The sequence below is a fragment of the Podarcis bocagei genome (assembly GCF_964188305.1).
Source record: "Podarcis bocagei genome assembly, chromosome: 14".
Lineage (NCBI taxonomy): Eukaryota > Metazoa > Chordata > Lepidosauria > Squamata > Lacertidae > Podarcis > Podarcis bocagei.
The window spans coordinates 13,269,958-13,294,880 of NC_138139.1; the positions used below are offsets into that span (position 1 = coordinate 13,269,958).

Consider the following 24,923-nt stretch of genomic DNA (forward strand, 5'->3'; position numbering starts at 1 on the left):
CAAGCAATCTTTGAGAAAAAGGAAACGTGTTCCTGTGTGTGTGTGTGATTTGATGGGAGTTCTTTCCCCCACCTGTCTGACTTCTGATAACTTATACATGTTTATAAAGTTGTGTGATTGGAGAATAGTTGTGGGCTCGCTGGTGAAGGACGAGAAAAAAACCGTGTTGAGGGGAGAAGCTTGGAGACAGAAAGAGAGGGAGGAAGGAAGCAAAGAAAGAAAGAAAGAAAGAAAAAGAAAGAAAGAAAGAAAGTTAGTTAGTTTTTAGAGCCTACCTTGTTTCTGTGATTTCACGTTGTGTTTTTAACATTGTGTTTAAATTGTTGTAACCTGTCCTGGAACCTCAGGAGGAGGGCAGGTAACCAACGTATTATTAGCAACAGCATTGTAAGTACCATTGAAGAGGTGTTGCGCAGAGAAAAAGAGAAGGAAGGAAGGGATTGCAGGGAAGATTGGGGACAAAGACAAAGCGAATGATTTGAGAAGGGGAAAAAAGAATTGGGTCTTAACTTTCTTAACTTTCCTGGAGGGCTGTGTTCATTCAGAGCCTGTTGGCAGCTATTGTTTGTCCTCAGGATGTCTGAAATAAGGCTTGAATAATAAAAGAGGAGAGGAGAGGAGAGGGAGGGGAAAACGAGAGAGAGAAAGACGGCTCCTTCATGACCACTGCGCGAGCTTTGCCAGTGTAACGGAGGTGTTTGGAGTTGTAGCAGCTCCTTGGAAGCGGGGGTGGTGGTGGGGAGGCCACTGAAGGGTCAGAGGGAAAGAGACAGCGAAGGAGGGAGCGATGGAGGGGCGGAGGGAGAGATGGGGGCCTCGCCGCAGCCAGTGAGGGCGAGCTGCCCAAATCTGCTCGCCTTATCCCAGCCTGTTGGGGGTGGGACCCTGAGCTCTCCAGCCGCCTGATGGTTGGGAGGGAAGCGGCGGCGGCGGCAGCGGCGGCAGCTGCCTCCCCCCTCTGGGCTCCTTTTGCCGGAGTGACTGGAGATGGATCGTATTACACCATTTGCCTCGCTCGGGTTTGTTTTGCTGCCGGCGCGTCCCGGCGCTGCTGCTGCTGCCGCCGCGAGTTTTTGCAGGAGGAGGTTTGCGAGGATGAAGACGGCCAGACGCGACGCTCGCGGGGAAGCGCCGAGCTGGAGCTCGACTCTTGATTCGATTCTGATATTTTGATCGCAGATATTATTATTATTATTATTATTACTACTACCATTCTTTCTCCACCCTTCGCTCTTGGTATTCCCGCGGCGGCTTCCTTCTCCATCTCCCCTCCACCAAGCCCGTGGATGAGGTAAGGAGAGCTACGTTTCCACAAACACACACAAGCCGATTGCAAAAGCCATTCCCCCCCCCCGCTTCCTCCTCCCCCGGTTTGCTTGGCAGAAGCCGAGCTACGACAGCGCGTCTCAGCATCTCACGGCTGGCTAGTTATTGTCTGAATGGCGTGCACACGCAGGACAGCTGATCGGTTTGCAACGCGTGTCGCGGCGGAGCTTCGCTGGGGGAGGAAAATGGTGTTGGGTGTTTATATCTAGGTCTGTGCGTGCACGGGGAGGCAGGACGGGAAGAGTCCTGAGACGAAACCGGGTGTTGGTTAAGGCGCAATCCTGCAACAATACTTTCCCGGGAGTCATTCGCATTGGAGTCAATGGGGCTTATGAGCAGAGACGTGTGGATATCCGCGCCCCCCCCCCGTCCCTGGGTTATTTTCTTTTTGACTCGTTGCTTGCAGGCGCTGCAGCTTGTGGGGAGGTGAGGGCTGCCGAAAAGCGTTTCGGAGGCGACGACCTGCGTGTTAGATGGTCGTTTGAAAAGTTGCAAGGTCTGCCAGTGTCGGATGCGCTCTTGCGCTTTTCTTTTCTTTTCTTGCCTTCCCCGTTTTTCTGTGCGTAGGTGTTTTTTTCTTTCTTTCTTTACGCTTATTTCGTTGTGAGTTATTCGGTTTGGAGGAATCGGACCGAGAAGATCGCGTTCTCGGCTGCGGGCGAGAAAGCAAACGTGCGGGGTTTAGGGCTGGGAGAGCGAACCAGCCAAGTTTGGATTCGGAGCGGTTCCCTTCGCAAGGGCTGGCTGAGCTTTGGGAAGAAAGCGGCGGCTGCGGAGGGAGGGGTGCTGGGCGACAAGGAGACGGAGAGAGATGCTGCTCTCTTGAAGGGCCAGCCGAGCAGGAGAGAAGGAACAGGAGGAGGATGAAGGAGCCAAGAGCCCTGCGGACAGCTGGGGGGCTTTGGTCGCAAGACGGTTTTGCACCAGGGGTAGGGTTGGGAGTGCTTGCTTTTACCCCTCTGGCGGTACAGAGGATTAGAGGAGGAGAAGGGCTGGGAATCGTTCATGGACCGGTAGGGAACGGAGAGCAGCAACTGGCACCTGGTTTTGTGCTGGTGTGTCAGATCTGAGCAGCAGCAGCAGCAGCAGGTAAAACATCGGAGGTCCGCAGAGCATTGGCTGGCCAGGTTGGTTCGGGATTCCTGAAAACTCAGGCTTGCGATTGCTAGGAGCACAGGAACTCAGACCTTTGGCCCATCACGCTCAGTACTGTCCACACTGGCTGGTAGCAGCTCTCCAGAGTTCCATTCAGAAAGGGGTCTCTCCAGCCCTACTTGGGGATTGAACCAGGTACCTTCTTCACCACTGAGCTGCAACCCTTCCTCTAGGAAGCAGGTCCTCTCCACCCCAGGATGGGTGAGTCACAAGGCTGTGATGCATCTGGCTGCTGGGGGTTTTTAGGGGCACGGGAGCATTGAGGCTTTGCAAACGCTCAGAAACTGCTTAGCACTCCAAGGCTTTAGCGTTGGCATTGCAAATAGGTTCCGGTGGTGCAGACCTGGCAAACCTTCAGAGGGGTGATGTGCCCACCTGTCAGTTTCTGCTCAGCCCAGGGTCTTCTTATCCTCCTGGAGGGGCTGGCAATCTGGGCGGAAAAAGGTGCTGACCCACACTGCCGTGAGATGGTTGTGTGAGTGTGAGTATTTGGGACATAGGGGAAAGGGGGTGGTTTGTAAAACTCCCATGTAGGCATCGCTTTGCAAATTGGTTGCAGGGATCCTGGAGGTCACTGGATCACCGTCCTCTGTGGCTCTCCTCTTCTGTAGATCTTTGTATCTGGGAACTTTGTCGACTGGAGAGGCAGACACACACACACACGAATAAATAAAATGAAAAGGTCTGTCCCCATGACACTAGCAACTACCTGGGTCACTTGGGAACAGCTGTATTTGTCTGAGAGCATCACATACACCGCCTCCATGAGCATCATTGTAAATGACATTGCCAGGGATGCTGCTGGTACAGCTCTCCTCTCCTCTGTTTTGGAGCTGTGCATAAGTTGCTTGGATTAGTTTGCATGCAGGAAAACACAGGCTTGGACCCCTGTTTCTCTGTATGTATGTGTGCCTCCCCTACTCTCTCCAGCCCACCTGCTAAGTGCAAACCAAACTCTGAATGATTTAGTGGCTAGCCTTGGTGGAAGCAGTCTGCTGCTTCCCGTGCTCCTTAGTAGCCAAGCTCTGGGAGATAGAGGGAGCTCTATTACAAGCTACCCATCAATTATGGATAGAAACAAATAAGGGAGTCAGTTCTGAATTAGCCCCGCGTAGTGGCAAGGACTGCCTTTCCTCCTCCCTTCCATCTCAGTCTCCTGTTGAAATGGAAAGAAGTGAAACTTCTCCTTTCATTTCCACCCCCCAACACCTATTTGCTTTATATATTTCTAGAACAGCCACCTCTGATCTAGCTGCCTTAACAGAGTAATTAGAAAAAGGGTTCAAAAAGCTTTCCCCCTACTCCTTCACAGTCCACCCCCCATTTCGTAATTTGTAAATCTTGCATAGAAATTCTGACTCCACCAGCTCCTCTGAAGTGGAAAATGTTTCATCGTCCTTAAAGGGAGCTCCTTTCTCAGTCTATTTGATTTGGGTGGTTGCAAGAAAACTGCAGATAATTCAGAACAAAGATGAATATGTTTGGAACAAAGCAGCTGAATGGGTTGCCCCCTGGAAATGCTACCCTGAAACTGGAGGTACTCGCTTGCAAGTGAGCAGGCTTTGGTTGGGGGTAGCTTGCAGGCAGAGGATGCTACTGAATCACTATGCTGCAGTTTGTAGCTGCTCTCCTGCTTAGTCCCATTAACAGTGCAGTTCCAGAATAGCACAAGTTTCCTGGTCTCCGAATTGCCTGATACGGTTGATAAAGCTGCATTTGCCATACTATGATTTCTGTTGAACATATATTAATAGTGTTCCTCTTCTTATGCACACAAACACACACAAAAACCCATCTCTGTTAGGAGATATAGGGGCGAGAGCTGTAGCAGGAATAGACTGGGATAGGCGTTTTTATTCATTTTTGCATACATCAGCAGTAATGTGACTGACTGGTCACTGGCTGAATGTGATATATAGATATAGATATAGTATGCAATTAAGACTGTAGTTTCTGTGTACTGTGCAATTAGGACTGCTGGTTTAAATAGATGCATCCTTTATACTAAGAGCAGCCACAGCAAATGCTCACTTACTGAAATGACTCACACTGTGAACGGCTATAAACATTGTCTTTAACAGATTTTGAGATGCTTTGCTGACTTGAGATCCGCACTGAAAGTTCTTACCAAGCAACCCTACGCATGTCTACTCAGATGCAAGCCCAATTGGGCTTACTCCCAGATAAAGGTGCATAGGACTGAAGCTTTGGTGCTAGAAAAGAAGGTTGTTGTTGATGATGTTCATGTTTTTATTTTAAAAATTACATTGCTGTTGTGTGGGATTGCTCCCATACCAATGAAATGATTAAAAAAATAATCTTCTGAAAACACTTTTCTTCGGCAAAGCTCTTTCAGAGAACATTTGCTATATGGAAGAAAGGTCTCTTCACCAAACTGCTGCAATATTACTTTTGTTGTGAAAGAGGGTTAGCTGTTTTTAAGTTCTGCTAGGGGGAGTTTTGAAAACCTCAGCACCCTGTAGCATTGCATATCTGACTCAGTAAATGAAGCTGTGCATAACCATGTATAATGGGGGTGAATGACAGGCATATTCTGTTTGGTTGGCAGATATCTCATAAACATTTACTCTGGCTCAAAAAAGCAGAAATTTCCAGATGAGTTCTGTAATCCCCCCCCCCCCCATTTTCTGTCGTAAACCTTAAATGCGTTTTGTAGTATCTAATCGAAAACTCAGCTGCTTAAAAAAAAAAAAGCTGTTCCATTTGAAATCCATTAACATGTAGAAATTTTAAATTTATGTTCAAAAGGAGAGCCAAAAGTATAAGCCAGAGGTTGTTTAAGCATCTGCTTGATTTCACTGGCATCCTTAGTTACATCAAACACTTCTCCTCTTAACTCTGCAGTCTGTCACTACCTGTGCTCTTCAGGCCAGGACAACATCATCTTCAAAACCTGCTTTGTGTGATGCAGCCATCTCTGCCAGGAATCCAGCGACAGCCTCTGTTGTGCTAGCCAGCTATCTGAATGCATCGGGGTTTTTCCAAAACACCAGAGCGCTTTATAGTGGTCCATCTGAACATTTTTAGTTCAGTTTAGGCTGCTCAAACACCAAATATTTAAAGTACATTCAACCTACGCACCCCCTCCCAATAATCCTGGGAATTGTAGTTTACCCTCCATAGGGCTGCAATTTTGGCACCCTTAAACTACAGTTTCCAATATTCCTTTTTTGGGGGGGGGTCCTTAAAGGTACAGCATGTAACCAGCCTTTGCTTGTTTGTTTGGCAGCTTGATCTCAGCAGTTTGTTACAGCAGCGGGTCCCGTGTGCTGCATTCTTGCATTTTCCTGAAAACAGCCAGTCTGAACACGTCCCATCCATTTGTGCAAAACTGAGTTACTGTATTTGGTTAAAAGGAATACAATGCAGCAAAAGAGTAGTGGTGGGGTGGGGCGGACAACACCTCGTCTAGCTTTTTAATTTTTTTTTTTAAAAAAAATCAATGTCGCCATACCTGTGTTGGTTACAGTCAACCCAACCCATGGCTTAGAACATCTGGATTTATTCTGTAATGAATCACAATTTAATGCCTTGGTTTCCAAGGTGGGATGCTTTTAAAAATTGCTTCCATAAGTAGGCAGCCAGCCAGCCAGATGCTTGTGGAAAGCTCACAATTTGGATGGGAAGGCCACTGCTCACCTGCATCGATGGTCTCCAACATCTGCTATTCCACAATTTAGCTGATGCTGTCAATGATAGCCATTAATTGACCTCTCCTGCATGAACCTGCCCAATCCTATCTTTTTTAAAAAAGAGTCTGGATAGCTCTGTTGATTAGAGCACAGTGCTGATAATGCTAAGGTTGCAGGTTCAATCCCTGTATGGGACAGCTGCGTATTCCTGCAATTGCAAGGGGCTGGACCAGATAATACTCAGGGTCCCTTCCAACTCTATGATTCCCTGATTCTAAGCCAGGGGTCAGCAAACTTTTCAGCAGGGGGCCAGTCCACTGTCCCTCAGAACTTGTGGGGGGCCAGACTCTATTTATCTATCTATCTATCTATCATCTATCTATCTATCTATCTATCTATCTATCTATCTATCTATCTATCATCTATCTATCTAATGAACCAATCCCTATGCCCCACAAATAACCCATAGATGTATTTTAAATAAAAGGACACATTCTACTCATGTAAAAACACACTGATTCCCAGACCATCCGCAGACCGGATTTAGAAGGCGATTGGGCCAGATCCAGCCCCCAGGCCTTAGTTTGCCTACCCATGTTCTAAGCCGGTCTTTCTCAACCTGTGGGTTCCCAGATGTTGTTGGACTACAACTCCCATCACCCCTAGCAAGGCCAGAACTTAGGGATGATGGGAGTTGTAGTCCAACAACATCTGGGGACCCACAGGTTGAGAACCACTATATAAGCTATCTGTGGTACTGGCCGCAACCACAACCTTGTGGCTGTGAGTTCCATAAGCTGGTTGTGACACGTTGCTTCTTTTTGTTTGTACTCCTGTCTCTGTCACCAATCATAAACTTTGCTGGGTAAGCCCAATTATCCTGGAAGGGAGAAAACAATGTTTCTGTTCTGTTGTAGATTTTACAGAAAAGCCAACATTAAGATGAAAAAACACCCCAGTTCAGTCACTTCCCTTCTCCCTTAGGATTCTTAGATTTAAGACAAGAGCTTTGGGAATTCTCATTCCATTCCTTCCCGTACTCAGCAAGAGAAGGCTTCCAGCCTAGCACTTGTCCCATAAAATATGGGAAACATTTACATTGTAGTCTGTCTATTTCTTGCATTCTTTCTTAACTGACATTTTCAGCTTTGTTGGGTTGTAAAGTACTTTTCTTTTTGGCAAGGTAAAGAGAAAACGAGAAGGCGGCTGCATATTTACTTATTAAACATACCTATAATTCTAGTCCAGAAAGTCAACACACATCTCATGGCTACAGAAATTAATAATTTACCCCAAGAGCAGCTAAGGAGAAAGAGGACAGGAGAATGTTTACTGTGGTGGAGTGTGGTGTTAATTTCAGTCTGAAAAATCCTGAATCTAATTAAAACAGCCCAAATGTTGCTTTCATCAAAACTACTGGGAGGACAGATGATCTCTCTTTATGCCTTCGATAAGCTGCAGCAGTTGCCATTAAAATCCATCTAAGCTGTTTTATTAAGTTGTTACTCTGCTCAGTGAATAGCTGCCAACTTCAGGCTGAAAAGAAAGTATGTTCAGATTTGTTCCCATGTCACATGGAAGAACAGTTCAGTGAAAAATCACATTACTAGCTTTATCAAACTGTTTTTCAATAGGGGTGTGTGTGTGTGTGTGTGTGTGTGTGTGTGAGAGAGAGAGAGAGAGAGAGAGAGAGAGATGTCTGTTTTCTTTTCCTGGTCATGCCTTAAAGCAGCTGTTGGCTCATTTATTGTGAAAAAAATATTAAAAGAGAGGAGACGATGCTTCTGTTCCAAATGTCAGTGTTTATATAACAACAAAGATTAAATCTGAGGGTTCAGTGTGGATTTGTTACAGTAAATTTAAGAACATTAATTGGGAAAGCCAGAGAACACACACAGTATCTGGTAATTGTTGCACATTAACCAGGAGGATTTGGGAAATGTGCATAAATTTAGACACATAATTAATTGCAGTTAACTGCAGTTTAAGACAAAGATAAAATTAAAACAAATTCTATCAGGAATATAGTTGTTGTGTGGAGTTCTATGCATCAGTGAACGTGTGCATTATCCAAAAAATGTGTTTCATTTCTCCCACAATGGAGGAAATTGCTATTTGTGCTATTAACAGCACAATTCTATTCAATTCTATTCATGCCTACTCAGAAGTAGGTGCATGTAGGATTGTCACCCAGTGTAGGCATACTCTCTAGCATATCATGTTAATATGCACGCATATTGGTTATTCTGCACATTCTCCAGCTATTCACATTCACTGGGGCTAATATTAACTCCACTTAAACTTGCATATATAAATATTTGCGTGTGCATAATAAGATATTGAGGTGTGCTTCTTTCCTTAATTTTTTTCTATGCCCGTCACGCTTTGGTTAACTAAACTAGATTTGCATTTTAACAACCCTGAAGTGAACTTCTGCCATTCTTTTGACTTGGACACTCTGTGTTGCTCATCCATCATCCTGTCTTTGGCCACACCAGGCTACTGGCTCTATAAGCATTTGAAGAAACCATCCGACTGTGAACAACACAGCTGGCAACAGCCATTTTTTCTTCCACACCACTGGCAGCATTGTCTGGCTATGGTAACTAAAGTTAACATCCATAACGGGCAGTTTCTTTTGTGCTGGGTACTTCTAGGCCTGCCTCAACGCAGCTTAGCAGGCACACCTGCCAAGCGGAAGGGGGAAAGAGGAAGACCACACCCACACCATCCATTTAAAGCACCCTTGTAACCACTTCAACAGTTGTGGCTTTCCCCAAAGCGTCTGGGGAACTGTAGTTGGTCAAGGGTGCTGGTCTCACAAAGCTACAGTTCTCAGCACCCTTTAAAAAACTACCGTTCCCATGATTATCCATGACTGGTGAAAGTGGCATGAGAGCGCTTTCAATGGATGGCGTAGATGCGACCACAGTTACAAAATGATTACTAGAAAATATAAGGCACGATGAAACTCTCAGGGAGTAAGCATCAATTCTGTTGGTGATGTGGTATTTTCTAAATCAAACTATTTGAAGTCAGTTCCCCATACCTATTTAGGATTAAATTTGGAAGTCGAGGGCCTTATTTTGGAATGTATAAAAGAGGCACAACTTGATTTAGGCTGCTAACCCTAGCCCAAACGATGTCCTCTCAAAGGTAAATGCTGTTGGGTTGTAGTCAACGTTAGTCTTACTTCAAGTAGACCCATGCAAATTAATGAACACAACTAGCCTAAGATCGTTCATTCCAATGGGCCTAGCCAGTTGGATAAATCCCATTGAATTTAATGGGACGTACTCCCAGGTAACCCCTTTCTCCTTAGACTGCAGTTGGGTGCATGCTTAATCTGGGAATACGGTAAGTCCCATTAAATTCATTTGGGCTCACCTCTGAGTAGCCATGTATAGGGTTACATTGTTAGGTCCACCATTTTAGACCAGAGTAGAACACCCAACAAGAGGCAACATTTCTTAGTGTCTTGCTCCCAGTTCTGGGAATACCTCAGGTATTAAGTACTTAACCTCAGGTTAAGTACTTAATTCGTTCCGGAGGTCCGTACTTAACCTGAAACTGTTCTTAACCTGAAGTTCCACTTTAGCTAATGGGGCCTCCTGCTGCCGCCGCACCACCAGAGCACGATTTGTGTTCTCATCCTGAAGCAAAGTTCTTAACCTGAAGCACTATTTCTGGGTTAGCGGAGTCTGTAACCTGAAGCGTATGTAACCTGAGGTACCACTGTATTGGATTCAGAATCATTTATGATGATTTATGAAACATTACATGCTTTCTTTTGATGTATTTGGATCCCTACTCTCTCAAATGAGCCTGGGGGTGATGTAGCCCTCATTTTCTCCTCAGTACAGCCTTGTGAGTGAGGTCACTGACTCGAATTCAGGTTTATGGCCAAGCAGGGATTTCTCAGGGTGTTCCCCTTGGTGAAGGCAAGCCTAAGGCAAGCCAAGAAGCAGAATCATAGAATTATAGAGTTGGAAGGGACCCTGAAGAAGATGTAGTCCAACATCCTGCGATACAGGAATATGTAGCTGTCCCATACGGGGATTGAACCTGCAATCTTGGCATTATCAGCAACATGCTCTAACCAACTGAGCTACTGAAGCAGCAGGGCATGTTATTGGTTGGGACCAAAGAAAAAGTCGAGGGCAAATTGGGGGCAGGCCTGAGGTGCAAGCCAAGATGCAGCAGGAAGCAGAACTGAAGGCTAATTGAGGAGGCAGGATCAGGCACAACAGGAAGGCTTATTTGCTTCTTCCTGCCCAGGAAAATCCAGTGGGTGGGTGGAGTCAGGAAAGTTCTTCACCGGGAAAGCTGCAATAATAAATAATAATAATAAAAGTTTATTTATATCCTGCCCTCCCCAGCTGAAGCCGGGCTCAGAGCGGCTAACAACAGTAAAATAATACAGCATTCTAAAATCAATTCATTATAAAATCAGTTCAAATCAAATTAATGTCAACCATTGGGCTAGAGTTCTGTGACCCAAAGGAGGGGGTCAGGCTGTGCCTTGGCCAAAGGCCTGGTGGAACAGCTCTGTCTTGCAGGCCCTGCGGAAAGATGTCAAGTCCCGCAGGGCCCTAGTCTCTTGTGACAGAGCGTTCCACCAGATTGGAGCCATGGCCGAAAAAGCCCTGGCTCTGGTTGAGGCTAGCCTAACCTCCCTGTGGCCCGGGACCTCCAAAATGTTTTTGTTTGAAGACCGTAAGGTCCTCTGTGGGGCATACCAGGAGAGGCGGTCCCGTAGGTACGAGGGTCCTAGGCCGTATAGGGATTTAAAGGTTAAAACCAGCACCTTAAACCTGATCCTGTACTCCACCGGGAGCCAGTGCAGCTGGTATAGCATTGGGTGTTCAGCTGCAGTTCAGTATTTCAACACATAGGGCAGCTGCACACAAATCTAGGAGTCCCTGATATCATCTCTCCCTGCTGCAAGTCAGATATTCTTTTTCTGATTTGGGTGTAACAGAGTCAATATGCTGAACTTCCAGCAGGAGAGCCAGCTTAGCCCTGCAACTGTGGGTTCCTGGCACATTGGTGCCATGCAGCGTGCATGGCCCTGGCACCAAAATTTGTGGGTGCCCGGCCCCTTCGTGGGGAATTTTGTGGGTGCTCAGTCACCCAGGGCCCCAAGGAGTTGGCACCTATGACTTCCAGTAGGCGGCTCGCTTTTACTTACCAGTAGGGTGTGGAGATTGGCTCAGTGCAAACTCGCCAGCAAAGCCAATCTGTTGCATTTGCACCACATTAATCTCCCTGCCAATTTACTCCTAACCCTTACAGTAACCAGCAGTGATCCACCTGCTAGGAAGCTAGCATAGCATCCCTGCCCCATTCCAGTGAGGCACTCTGGGGATGTATGTATTACCAAGCCATAGTTTAGCAGTGCATGAGTCCGATCCCTGCTCCCCTCTCCTTTGGTAAGGCCATGAAGAGCTGATAAGCATCAGCATCCATTTTAAACTAACCACAGTTGGTTGTTTTGTCTAAACCCAGACCAATAGTTTTAATTCCGGTTTATCCAAACAAGCCGAGATCATAACCAGCATTTTAAAGTTGGCCTGTTTGGATAAGTTGTTTCATTCTGCTTCAGACACAACCACAAACTGTGGTTAGTTGAAACCAGAAGCAGATGCTTTCAGTCTCCTTGAGGATGTTCCCAAAGGCTTCTTCATGTATTACTGAACTTCAGTTTAGCTTTCTGTCTGATTCAGTCCTTGGGGAGTTCATGTAAAAAAAGAATTAGCTTCAGTTCCAGTTTATCCTCTTCAAAAAGATATTTGTTCCAGTTCAAGTCCCTGTCCTGCCCTCCAAAAGGGAACTAATTTTATTCCAGTTCAATTTGATTCCCAACTCATTAATGTGGTCCTCAGCAATTTTTTCAGCTCTTTGAATTTTTCAAGCTGCTCTGCTACACTTCAGAAGATTAAGGAGGCACCAAAACACACACCCATGGTGTAATGTGAGCAACCGTTTTATATCCCCCCCCCCATATTACAATATTTAAGCTTAATCATCAGCATTACTTGTCAGGTTGGTAAAAATTGTAAATGCAATGGTCATAATCAGACACAGAGTTAAGCATGATGAAGACTCTCAATTTATAAATTATTGAATTGAATTAGAAATCAGCCAAAGTTCCACTGAAAAGGAACTTAATTCATGTTCAGTTCATTCAGAAATTATAGAAAATTATACTTTCAGGTGTAATCCAGAGATATTTGAACCAGTGAATTAATTTCTCTGAGTTAGTTGGAAGTGAACTGATCTGAATCAGTCTGCTTTGGGTTCCCCACAGTCTGCTTTGGCTTCCCCTTTTAACAACACAAGTTGTAAAGCACTTTAGGAAAATTAGTACTTGGAATTAAGGTGTATGTTGGAAGAAACCAAATTAAACCTGAGAACATTGGTTTTACTGTTTCTGGATTTAGGACGTTGAGTGTCCTATATGAAAAAAGTAAAAAAGTTAATTACTGCATTTAGTTTTTCCATATACCATTCATAAGCCCGATCCATTGTAAAATTGGGTCTAAACTAGTGTAGGCCCATTGAATTAAGCCATAAACTTAACCAAACAAATAACTGGTATGCTGCAATGGATCTGGTGTTTGTGCTTAGAGGTAGAAGCCCCAAATTCAAAAAAACCCTACTCAGCCATGAAGTGGCTCCTTCATGTTACCCAACATTTATTTTGCACCGACAGTATCCCAAGTGCTCTACAAATTCTGGAAACTTCCCTGTTCAGAGGGGCTTGAAACCTTTGTTAGACAAAGGGAACAAGGAAAGAAGTTTGGGGAAATGAAAGTAAACAGGTCAGGAAATAAATCTTTAAAATGAATCGATCCGTTTACAACCAAGACGTGAGGCCTTAACTGGTTTATTTAACTGAATTGGAAATGAACAAACTGCTGCCACTGGATCGCAATTCTAAGAGCTGCTTCATGAGTTTCCAGGTCAAGATTTAATGTAGGTCCTACAGAACCTCAGATGATTGCATTCCCCCAACAAACACCACCTGTGTAAGCTCTGAGAAGCTGTGATGTGTTGCAGTTCCTATGTGGCCAATTCACTGTATTGCATATGCATTTATTTTTGGAAGGAAGGTAGTTGGGTTGCAGAGCAGAAAAGTCCCAGTTCCAGTCTCTGGCACTCCAAGTGTTGTTGTTTCACCCTCCAGATGTTGCTAGACTCCAACTCCTCTTGCCAACCTGGCTATGGGTCAAGGATGCTGAGCTGAAATCCAGGAACGTCTGGAGGACCACAAGTGCCCCATCTCTGCTCTAAAGGGTCTTGTTGGCAGGTGAGGACCCTGCCTCAGACCCTGCAGAGCTACTGCCAGTACTGAACTAGAGAGATTTACAGACCTCCTAAGAGGCGCTTGCTTTGGCTCTAAGGCAGTTAGGGATGAGAAAACCTTTGATTCTCCAGATGATGTTAGACTACAACTTCCATTACCCCTGACCACTGGTCATGCTGGCTGGAAGTGATGGGAGCTATATATCTGACAATATCTGAAATGCCGCAGGTTCCTTACCTCTGGTCCTAATCTAGTTCCTTGAGTTAAGAACAAGGGAAGTTTCTAGGGCTGGGCGATATATCAATATACAGTGGTACCTCAGGATCCGAACGGGATCCATTCCGGAGCCTCGTTCGCATCCCAAACGGAATGCAAGACGCGACAGCGTGTCTGCGTGTCGCATTTCGCCGCTTCCGCACATGCACGTGACATCATTTTGAGCATCTGCGCATGCGCAAGTGGCGAAACCTGGAAGTAACGCGCTCCGTTACTTCCGGGTTGCCACGGAGCACGACTCAAACGCGCTCAACCAGAAGCACATTCAACTCGAGGTCTGACTGTATTGTCCAGAACCGGTCTGAAGTCCTTATATTAATAATAATTTATTATTTATACCCCGCCCATCTGGCTGGGCCTCCCCAGCCACTCTGGACGGCTTCCATAAAAACCAAAAATACAATAAAATATCACACGTTAAAAACTTCCCTGAACAGGGCTGCCTTAAGATGTCTCCTGAATGTCAGGTAGTTGTTTATCGCTTTGACATCTGCTGGAAGGGCGTTCCACAGGGCGGGCGCCACTACCAAGAAAGCCCTCTGCCTGGTTCCCTGTAGCTTTGCTTCTCGCAATGAGGGAACCGCCAGAAGGCCCTCGGCGCTGGACCTCAGCGTCCGGGCAGAATGATGGGGGTGGAGACGCTCCTTCAGGTATACTGGACCGAGGCCGTTTAGGGCTTTAAAGGTCAGCACCAACACTTTGAATTGTGCTCGGAAACGTACTGGGAGCCAATGCAGGTCTTTCAAGACCGGTGTTATATGGTCTCGGCGGCCGCTCCCAGTCACCAATCTAGCTGCCGCATTCTGGATTAGTTGTAGTTTCCGAGTCACCTTCAAAGGTAGCCCCACGTAGAGTGCATTGCAGTAGTCCAAGCGGGAGATAACCAGAGCATGCACCACTCTGGCGAGACAGTCCGCAGGCAGATAGGGTCTCAGCCTACGTACCAGATGGAGCTGGTAAACAGCTGCCCTGGACACAGATTTGACCTGTGCCTCCATGGACAGCTGTGAGTCCAAAATGACTCCCAGGCTGCGCACCTGGTCCTTCAGGGGCACAGTTACCCCATTCAGGACCAGGGAATCCTCCACACCAGCCCGCCTCCTGTCCCCCAAAAACAGTACTTCTGTCTTGTCAGGATTCAACCTCAATCTGTTAGCCGCCATCCATCCTCCAACCGCCTCCAGACACTCACACAGGACCTTCACCGCCTTCACTGGTTCTGATTTAAAAGAGAGGTAGAGCTGGGTATCATCCGCATACTGATGAACACCCAGCCCAAACCTCCTGATGATCTCTCCCAGCGGCCGCATGTAAATGTTGAAAAGCATGGGGGAGAGGACAGAACCCTGAGGCACCCCACAAGTGAGAGCCCAGGGGTCTGAACACTCATCCCCCACCACCACTTTCTGAACACGGCCCAGGAGGAAGGAGCGGAACCACTGTATAACAGTGCCCCCAGCTCCCAGCCCCTCAAGACGGTCCAGAAGGATGCCGCTGAGAGATCCAGCAGAACTAGGAAACAGCTCTCACCTTTGTCCCTAGCCCGCCGGAGATCATCAACCAGTGCGACCAAGGCAGTGTCAGTCCCATGATGAGGCCTGAATCCCGACTGGAAGGGATCCAAATGGTCCGCTTCTTCCAGGCGTGCCTGGAGTTGTTCGGCAACCACTCGCTCAATCACCTTGCCCAGGAATGGAAGATTTGAGACTGGGCGATAGTTGGCCATCGTGGCCGCATCTAAAGATGGTTTTTTAAGAAGCGGTTTAATAACCGCCTCTTTCAGCGGGTCTGGGAAGGCTCCCTCACGGAGGGAAGCATTCACCACCCCACGAAGCCCATTGCCCAGTCCTTCCCGGCTAGCTTTTATAAGCCAAGATTATTGTAATAATCGTTTTCATCATTTTTGACCTGGCAATTTATTGTGAATCATGATGTGTGTGTGTGTGTATGTGTGTGCGCTACACAAAAAACACAATGTGGGATAAGTAAGTAAGTAAGTAAGTAAGTAAATTTTTATTTATACCCCGCCCTCCCCGGCCAAGACCGGGCTCAGGGCGGCTAACATCAAATATCAAATACATTAAAACACAATCAAACAATTGATTAAAATATAGCTTAAAAATTAGAATCAGGATAAAATTAAATGACTGCCCACGAATTACAACCATAGTCTTGCAGGCCCTGCAGAAGGATGTCAAGTCCCGCAGGGCCCTGGTCTCCTGCAATAGAGCATTCCACCAGGCTGGGGCCAAAGCCGAAAAGGCCTTGGCCGTGGTTGAGGCCAGTTTAACCTCCTTGAGGCCTGGGACCTCCAGCCAGCCAATGCCTCTACATTGCTCCATCCTTATTTCAGACATTGTTATATATTAGCATATCGTGATGTTTAGCTGGTGATTTATCAAAATGCTGAAAACAAGGGGTTGACACTGAGGTCCAGCTCCCAGGGCCTTCTGGCAGTTCCCTCACTGCGAGAAGCCAAGTTACAGGGAACCAGGCAGAGGGCCTTCTCGGTAGTGGCGCCCGCCCTGTGGAACGCCCTCCCACCAGATGTCAAATAGAACAACAACTACCAGACTTTTAGAAGACATCTGAAGGAAGATGTAATATTTTGTTGGAAGCCACCCAGAGTGGCTGGGGAAGCCCAGCCAGATGGGTGGGGTATAAATAATAAATTATTATAATATTATTATTATTGTTGTTGTTGCAATCGTGGTTTTTAACGTTAAATAGGTGTTATTAACATGAGACACCAGAAGGCGCTGCAGAGCAGCTAGCCAGCATCAATGAGAAAATGCATTGAACGTTATATAATTGTATGTTTAATAACGTTTAACCGGTCAATGTAGATCCAGCCTAGATATCGCCCAGCCCTAGAAGCTGCCTTATATCAAGTCAGAGCATTAGTCCATCTAGCTCAGTATTACGTATCCTTGACCAGTAGTGTCTCTCTAAGCAGAGGTCTTTTCCAGCTCCACCCAGAAACACCTGAGATTGAACCTGGGACCTTTTGGATGCAAAGTATAGACTCAACCACTGAGTTATGGCTGTAGTGTGTGAATAGTTCCCTCCATTCCTGCAGTCAACTTGTTGAGAGGCTGGGCAACTTAAAAATAAAACAAAAAATAAATATGTATTTCTTTTTTAACAATCAAAACAATTCATTATATTGTTCTTGTCATGTTGCCATGGGAGCGAAGGATTATTATCCATAAGAACAATGCAAAAATCCAAATTAATGACACTGGAAACGACCCAAACAGGCAGGTGACATTTGGATTGTGCCCAAATGTTTACAGATTAAATTGGCCCCTCGGAAGCTTTGATTAATACATTTAACACAGCACAATTACCCTCGGACTTTTTGACCTTGACAATATTAATGCATCATATTTGCCTGCATAAAACCCCCCTTGGTCAGTGGCTAGTGGCTGAAGGATGAGCTCTTCCCTCTCTCCCGCTGTTTGCATTATTTTTATTATTATCAATCAGATCCACAGTCCAGTTAAGCAGTAGGTACTTAGAATGAAGCCGGCTCAAAAGCCGTGGAACTAAATCAGCTTTAATGCAAATAATAGACCACACTGCAGTAGGCTGCCTTTTCTCTCTCCATTTGTTTTTCTTTTTTAAAAAAATGTCGAAGTCATGCCACTCATTTCTTTTCTTCGAAAGGAATAATTTTGTCAGCCAGTCCTGCTGCGTTTCCCCAAGCAATAATGTCCTGGAACAGATTCCAGGTCCTCTGTCTGGTAAGCCTGTGAAGCAAATGATCCTTAACACATTTGCCAAAAGGACCTCTGCACATGGGCGATATCAGGCACTCCTTTCTGTCACCTTGGCACTTGAAAGATCCGCAGCAGACCCTTTCCACCCTATCCCTGAGGGGAAACTAGCAAAATCCACCTCTCCTCTCTTTTCAGTAAAGTGGAACCAATGAACAACGTGAAGAATGCAGACTTAACAGCTGCAATATTGCTCACAATATGCAGGTCAGTGTTTCCCAAATTTGGGTCTCCAGCTGGTGTTTTTTTTGGACTACAACTCCCATTGTCCCTGACCACTGCTCCTGCTAGCTAGGGCTGATGGGAGTTGTAGTCCAAAAACAGATGGAGACCCAAGTTTGGGAAACAGTGCTCTATTCCAACAACCCAGTGTGGCCGTTAGGCCATGTCCACAAATTCCCAACCTTTAGGGAATGTATGAACTTCAGTACAGTGGTAGCTCGGGTTAAGTACTTAATTCATTCTGGAAGTCTGTTCTTAACCTGAAACTGTTCTTAACCTGAAGCACCACTTTAGCTAATGGGGCCTCCTGCTGCCGCCACACCGCCGGAGCACAATTTCTGTTCTCATCCTGAAGCAAAGTTCTTAACCCGAGGTACTATTTCTGGGTTAGTGGAGTCTGTAACCTGAAGTGTATGTAGCCCGAGCTACCATTGTACAGTCATACCTCTTGTTACGTTCGGTTCAGGTTACGTCTTTTCAGGTTGTGTCCCGCGGCGACCCGGAACTACTGGAAAGGGTTACTTCCGGGTTTCACACACTCACAGACGCGCAAAATGTCATGCGCATGCACAGAAGCAGCGAATCGCGACCCACGCGTGTGCAGATGCGGGTTGCATTCCTTTCAGGTTGTGAACGGAGCTCCAGAATGGATCCCGTTCGCAACCAGAAATACTACTGTATTACCACAGGGCAGAGAACACATCAGCATCATTTATGCCATGACCTGGCCTGGATAAATAGTTACTGTCAGGGGTTCAGGAGCAGAGGCAAGGGCAAGGGAGGAAACAGAGAGCGAGTTGGAGGAGGCAGAAGAAAAGATGAGTGATGACGACGACCCGAGATCTCCGAGTCTTTCCAGTGAATCAGAAGATTCACAGAAAGGAGCACCAGTGGTCAGGGCAAGGGGGGAGCCTAGGGGGACACCCCAGGAAGATAGAGCCAGAGGGGACTCAGAGGAGAGCAGTTGGAAATCGGGACCAGCGTCACAGCCAGAGAGCAGGGAAGAGGAAGAGCGCCAGAGATCAAGCGCTGGCAGCTCGCAACAGGGGGGAGGGCACGAGTCAGGAGTGGCCACACCTCCATCGGGGAGCGAAGAAACGGTCAGACGGAAAGTGGAAGGTTGGGCGCGTGCGCCAAGTTCAAATGCACAGGAAAGTGACGCAGTAGGCAGCCAGGAAAGGGAGCCAGGTCCTAAAGCCCGGCGCAAGGAGACAGGGAGTTCCGGGGGGTCGGCGTCAGAAGAATCCCGGAAGGAAGAGACCCCGGGGGCAGAGGGACCCAGAGGAGAGCAGTCAGGCGGAAAAGGTGGAGCAGGGCTAGGATATTAAGTTGGTGCACAAGGGGCGGAGACTCAGACGGAGCTTCGCCGATCTAGCCATTAGACGTAGAGTTGCACGCAGCAGCTTGGGAATGGAAACTGTAACTCAATAAAGACTTTTACTTAATGACCGCTGGCTAGCGTGATCCTCTGTGAGCTAGGATCTGGAAGCAGCTCTGACAGTTACGCTTGGGGATACAGATGGAGCAGTCAGAGGCATTAATGTTTCTGCATACCAGCTGCTGAAAGCTGCAGGAGGGACAAGGGCTCTTGTTCTTAGGCCCTGCTTGTAGCTTTACCGCAGGCACGTGATTGGCCACTGTGAGGATACTGGAATGGATGAGCCATCAACCTGATCCAGCAGACCCTTATGTGGCCAAACAACCTACTTCAGAGATGCCGGCCCTCTGCTGGATGACAGTCTAGTTCAGGGGTCTGCAACCTTTAAGACAAAAACAGCCACTTGGACCCGTTTCTGAAGAAAAAACAACAACTGGGAGCCGCAAAACCATTGCGACATTTAAAACAAATATATCTCCGGAGCCACGATCTGACAGCGAGCGGGAAGGTGACGTCGGGACGGTGCGTGACTAACGCACGCACCGCCCCCATGCGACGTCACAGCCAGTACAGTGCCCACCACAGTGAGGAGTGTCGGGGCGCACAATGCGCCTCCTCCCCTCGCTAGTATCCGCCCCGGAGCTGCAGCAAAGATGTAAAAGAGCCACATGCGGCTCTGGAGCCGCGGGTTGCAGACCCCTGGTCTAGTTGAAAGATGCCCTAAGAAGGGAAGCAAGAGGTGCCTTGGAAGTTGCCCATCAACAGTTTAACTCCTGAACACAGGACTAGGCAGGCACACCAGTCAGCTGGCCAACAGACTTCCCACTATGGTGAGATGTCTTGCATTTCTGTTTGAATTCTAGTAATTAATTCTCAAGTTTGCATTCATGCATAGAAGTTAGCACGTGCAAATTTTATGTCTTGCCACTTTGTTGTCTTCTTTTGTAATGTATTTCCTCTTTTGTGCGGTGGGGTCATGCATAAGTGACCGCTCACCCATTTTGAGCCAAACTGTCTCATGTAGAGCTTGGGTTGGCAGTGAGGTTCCCAAGAGTTTTAAACCTCAAGATTATTCCCTGAATTCATTGGGATGAAGCCAAGTTTTAGAACGGGTGGGTTCTGAATATCGCGAGGAGGCCTTCTGCCTTGAATGGGCTGTTGCGGTGCTTCCGAGTTCCTCCCTCGACAACTAAGGGTTGTGAGCTTGTTGTACGATCACCTTCCCTTCTGCACCCGCTAAACTCTTAACGTTAAGGCTTGTGGAAGTCAAGTTCTTCATGGTTCCCTAGCAAGAATAGCCATTTATTATTTTATAAGCAGTTTTTCTGTTGCAAGAAGCACACAGTGTGGTTTCAAAAATGTTGAGTAAAATTATTAGAGCAACAACAAATGCTCGTTACAAATGTGTGTGTGTGTGTGTGTGTGTGTGTGTATACATTAGCATTAGTGCAATCATCTTAGTACAATTGTATTAGTGCAATCATCTGCATTTTTACTCAGAAGTAAAACCCTACTGCATTCAAGGGGGCATATGATTGGTGCTGAAATGACCATAACTATGGGTTAAACAGTGTCAATGTTTGAAGGAGGTGAGAGGTCCACCTGCTCATCGCTCATCTGGACTTTAGCAAAAGTATGTAGGTCAGCTGTTCCCAACCTGGGGGCCTCCAGATGTTTCACATTACTGCTCACAACATCCCAGACCAGGCATCCCCAACCTTCAGCCCTCCAGATGTTTTGGATTCCCATCATCCCTGACCACTGGTCCTGTTAGCTAGGGACCATGGGAGTTGTAGGCCAAAACATCTGGAAGGCCGCAGGTTGGGGATGCCTGTCCCAGACCATTGATTATACTGGCTGGGGACTGATGGGATTTGGAGTCCAACCCATGCTTTATGACCCTAAGGCAAGGGAAGGGTTTAGAGATTGCAGTGAAACCAGAGATTCAGTTGGGGAACAAGAGGAGGTTTAAGAGCAGTGGATCATTAGGAGGCGAGGGAAAATGCTAGACTCTGAAAAATTGCACATCTTAAAAGAGAATCCTATAATGAAGACAGTTAATAGTGTTAGGGACCCAATAAAATACCTTGTTTCCCCTCTGTTCATTAAGAGTTAAAGCTGGGTTAAAAATTAAGGCAAGAATATAATTTACTGTACCTGCCTTCACATTTATAACAGCACTGAAATAATAACAGCTTGGACACACAGAGACCCAAGAGAGAACAGGCTTGGCATTGTTCTTAAGTGGCACATTCACTCCCTAGGACTGGATAATCAGCAAGCCAGCAGAGGCTCGCTTTCCACTGCTGGTTGACTGCCAGCTTTGGCACGGGACGCAGAGGTAGCTGGTCTCTGTTATTTTTCCACCTGAAGAAAGAGATCTGTGGGAGGAGGAGGTGGGAGTGTGTGAAAACAGTGGAAAAATCTGTCAAGGGAAAAAAAGAGCCCAGTTTCAGGTGGTCCATAAAAGGAACAATAAAAAATCTTCTGCCTCTCAGACTCTAATGGTTTTCTTCAGGTTGCAGAGAGATCAGCTGCTGGGCGGTAATTTCTTGGCTCCGATATGTGTGCATATCAGAAATGAAAAATGAGACATTTCTTAATTCTTTGTTAATGGCGGGCTGGTGCACACATGCGGCAGAACGAGCTGTTCCCGTTTCATGGGGTTTTTAAAAAATTGCTTTTGTGTTTGTTTGTTTAAAAAATCAGCTCCTTGCAAGTGGAAAATGAGCACGCAGGTCACAGACTAGGCAGACCTTTCTCCTTGATGTACGTACTAGATTATTATTTCTTTAAGGGTGTTTGGTGGGGAGGGTAAACAAGAATAATGTAGCAATTAGAAGTGTCCAACTGAAGCCAGAAGTGGTACAGTCCATTACACCACCTCATTTTGCTACACAGAATCATGGAATTGTAGAGTTGCAAGGGACCCCATGGAGCATCTAGTCTAACCCCCTGCAACGCAGGAATATTCAGCTGTCCCATAAGGGGATCAAACCGGCAACCTTGGCATCATCAGCACCACGCTCTAACCAACTGAGCTATCCAGGCTCCACATGTGTAGAACGTGGCTTAATAATAGGAGGTGACTTGCAGATATTTTAACCACATGACTTTGGGTAATCTTGGACAACGCTGATCAAATGACACATTTTGCAGCTTAATTATATTTCCAGCAGGGGTCGAGCTGAAAGGTTTTGATGCTTGCTTTTTTCCCTTCTTTTTTAAAGATGGGAGATTTCAAAGATGTGTCGCTGAAAAGTGTTTCATTTTCCCCATCCAGAAGCACAAAATCTTGCAGTCGTGGCCCTGAACGACCCGATTGCATCACCTCTTAGTTTATGGATATATATATATATATATATATTTTTAGTAACAGACGGAGCAGAGCTTGTTTCTAATGCGTCTTTTATGAGCTGCTTTTACAGGGGTTGAGCAAACCATTCTAAGCCTGCTTCGTCTGCTTCCATTGTCAAGTCTAGACCTTTTAAAGCCTGTGCTGCTTTTTAGAAAGTTCTTTGTCTTGTTTTTTTGCATTGCATCAGAGTGAATGAGAACTTACCCAGAATAAAGACCAGATCAGAGAATAAGAAGAAACCTTTCTTGGGCCCTACCTGTCCTATACAAGGCTGCTACCTATACATTGCTGCTGTTCAGGTGCTAACTACTGATAGACACCTTGAGGCCTCTCACCTCCCTTGTTACAATTATTCAGCTTTAAAGCAGATTTACACTGGGTGCTCTACAAACAGATGTCTTCAACAGAGCAAGTGTAGGGAACCTTTTTCAGCCAGAGGGACGCATTCCCTTCTTTGCAAGCTGCTGGGGGGCCACATGCCATTGAGGATGGGGCCACAGACAAAAGTGAGTGAGGCAACAACTATACATTTTAGTTGTTAGCCTATGTACAGTAGGCTAGTATCTAAATAAACCCCATCAGCTTCCAGCTAGGCAAGAGTTCAGTTCAGTTCAGTTCACTTTTAATTTGTATTCATACTGCCTTTCCATATTACAATACGCAAGGCGGTTTACAAGCTGAAGAAACCCCCCAAAATAATAATAAAAAACAGCAGATATCACACAATTCATAACAATCTGACCCAGTACAAAAAGTTGTAATATAAACAAAACTTTGAAACAAACATATCAGATAAAGCAATATTCAATAAGCCATTAGAATATAATGGTAAACAGTAAAATTAAATGTCATCAAATAATAAGGAAGCAGTTTATACTTAACAATGGCAATAAATAATAATATAATAAATAAACAAACAAACTATGAACAGTTAAAAAAACAGCAAGTCTCAAAGCATAATTACATACAAGACCATGTAAAAGGATCAAAATTGAGAAACAAAGACTCACAACAACTGTTTTATGAACACCTCTTCTCTCTTCCCAACTGCTTTTGCTATTCTTAAAGGCATGGTCAGGGAAAAGACTCCTCAGTCTGGAGGGTGGGGCAAAGCAGGTAGGGAAAGCCATTGCCTGGTGGCCAGCACAAAGTCTCTCCACTCACAGTTCTTCACACATTGCAGCCAGGCAAAAACTCTGAAGGGAGGGTTTTGTCTGCATGGAGCTTCTGGCTCAGAGGGCCGCATTTGGTCAACGGGCTCAAGGCTCCCCACCCCTAAAATAGAAGACTACCCTCCTCTGTAAAGTAGGGCACATCGCCACCCCTCTGTACATAGAAAACTGGCATGTTAGCGAGTTGGTTTCAGCCTAATTAACACACCGTTTTCTACAACAACCCAGAAGCAATCCAGGAAAAACCTTTACCATTTGATCCTACTGGTGGCGCAAAATGACCTTGAAGGTTGCAAACAAGGAGGAAGGGTTTATTCCTAGCATTTCCCCTCGTTAAAATAATAAGACTGTTGCATCATGGGACATGTTCCTATGATGCTGGAGTGCTTTTATGATGTAACTGGAGAGACAGAAACGGGGAACCAGAGACCAGGGGGAAATGACTTGCGGAGGGGAAGACCTTGGGATTAAATCCAAAGCAAAATAATGGAAAAGTTAATAGGATGCAGATATCATAATGACCTTATAACCTCAGACAACAGGGCTTGTGAATTCATCCGGGATGGAAAGAAAGCAGGCCAGCAACGTTCTGTTTTGTCAAACCACGAGAGGTTTAACAGTCAATCACTCTTTCCAGGGAACTCAGGGAATTGTAGCTCTCAGCTAACAAGTCTCCGCACTCTTGAACTAAAGTTCCCAGGATTCTTTCAGGAAAAGCCATGACTGGTTAAAATGGTATAATAATGCTTTAAATGTATGGTGTGGATGCATTGTAGCAAACCCACCTTTGCAGACTTATTATTATTATTATTATTATTATTATTATTATTATTAATAACAGAGCAGAGCAAACATTTCCCGCTGTAGCAATTGTGTGAGCAAGGCATTCACACCAGTACAAAATGCGTTTGCAAATGCACATTTCCAAAGTTAAAGAAAAAACAAAAACCACACAGTAGCAAATGTAATAATGTGATCCAAATGCCCGGCGCTCGGCTAGAAAGAAATGTTCTCCTGCCATTATGTGAAAATTTAGCGTGACTGGAACAGCGTCTGCATTTGATTAGGCAATTTTTTAAAAAAAGAAAATGTAAGAGTCTTTACATTTGAGGGCTATGCTGCAAAACAATTGCTCAGTCTGTGTTGTAAAATTGGTTTTGCCTTTCCCTGACTTCCATGTTTTTATTGCACTTTGTCTCAGATGAGAAATATGAGATGTCCACATGGCAGATTAATGCCTTTTGATGTAAAACAGTAAATAAGAGTGACGGTGCAAACAAATGCTTCTAAAGTTT

General features: G+C 45.8%; 1 protein-coding gene across 11 annotated transcripts in view; it reads left to right on the forward strand.

Annotated features, from left to right (window-relative positions):
• The window catches only part of SEMA6D (semaphorin 6D), a 430,059-nt gene that overhangs the window by 343,678 nt on the left and 61,458 nt on the right, over positions 1–24,923 (forward strand). For 8 of the 11 annotated variants that reach the window (XM_081169994.1, XM_081170004.1, XM_081169999.1 and 5 more), the window contains exon 1: positions 3,938–4,018. The exons of 1 other annotated variant lie outside the window; for it this stretch is intronic. In XM_081169994.1, the coding sequence (XP_081026120.1) occupies positions 3,953–4,018 (66 nt within the window). In that variant the 5' untranslated portion in view covers positions 3,938–3,952. Of the gene's footprint in view, positions 1–770; positions 1,292–2,514; positions 2,683–3,937; positions 4,019–24,923 lie in introns of those variants that run through there. 2 more of the 11 variants (XM_081170002.1, XM_081169997.1) reach the window with 2 other exon arrangements.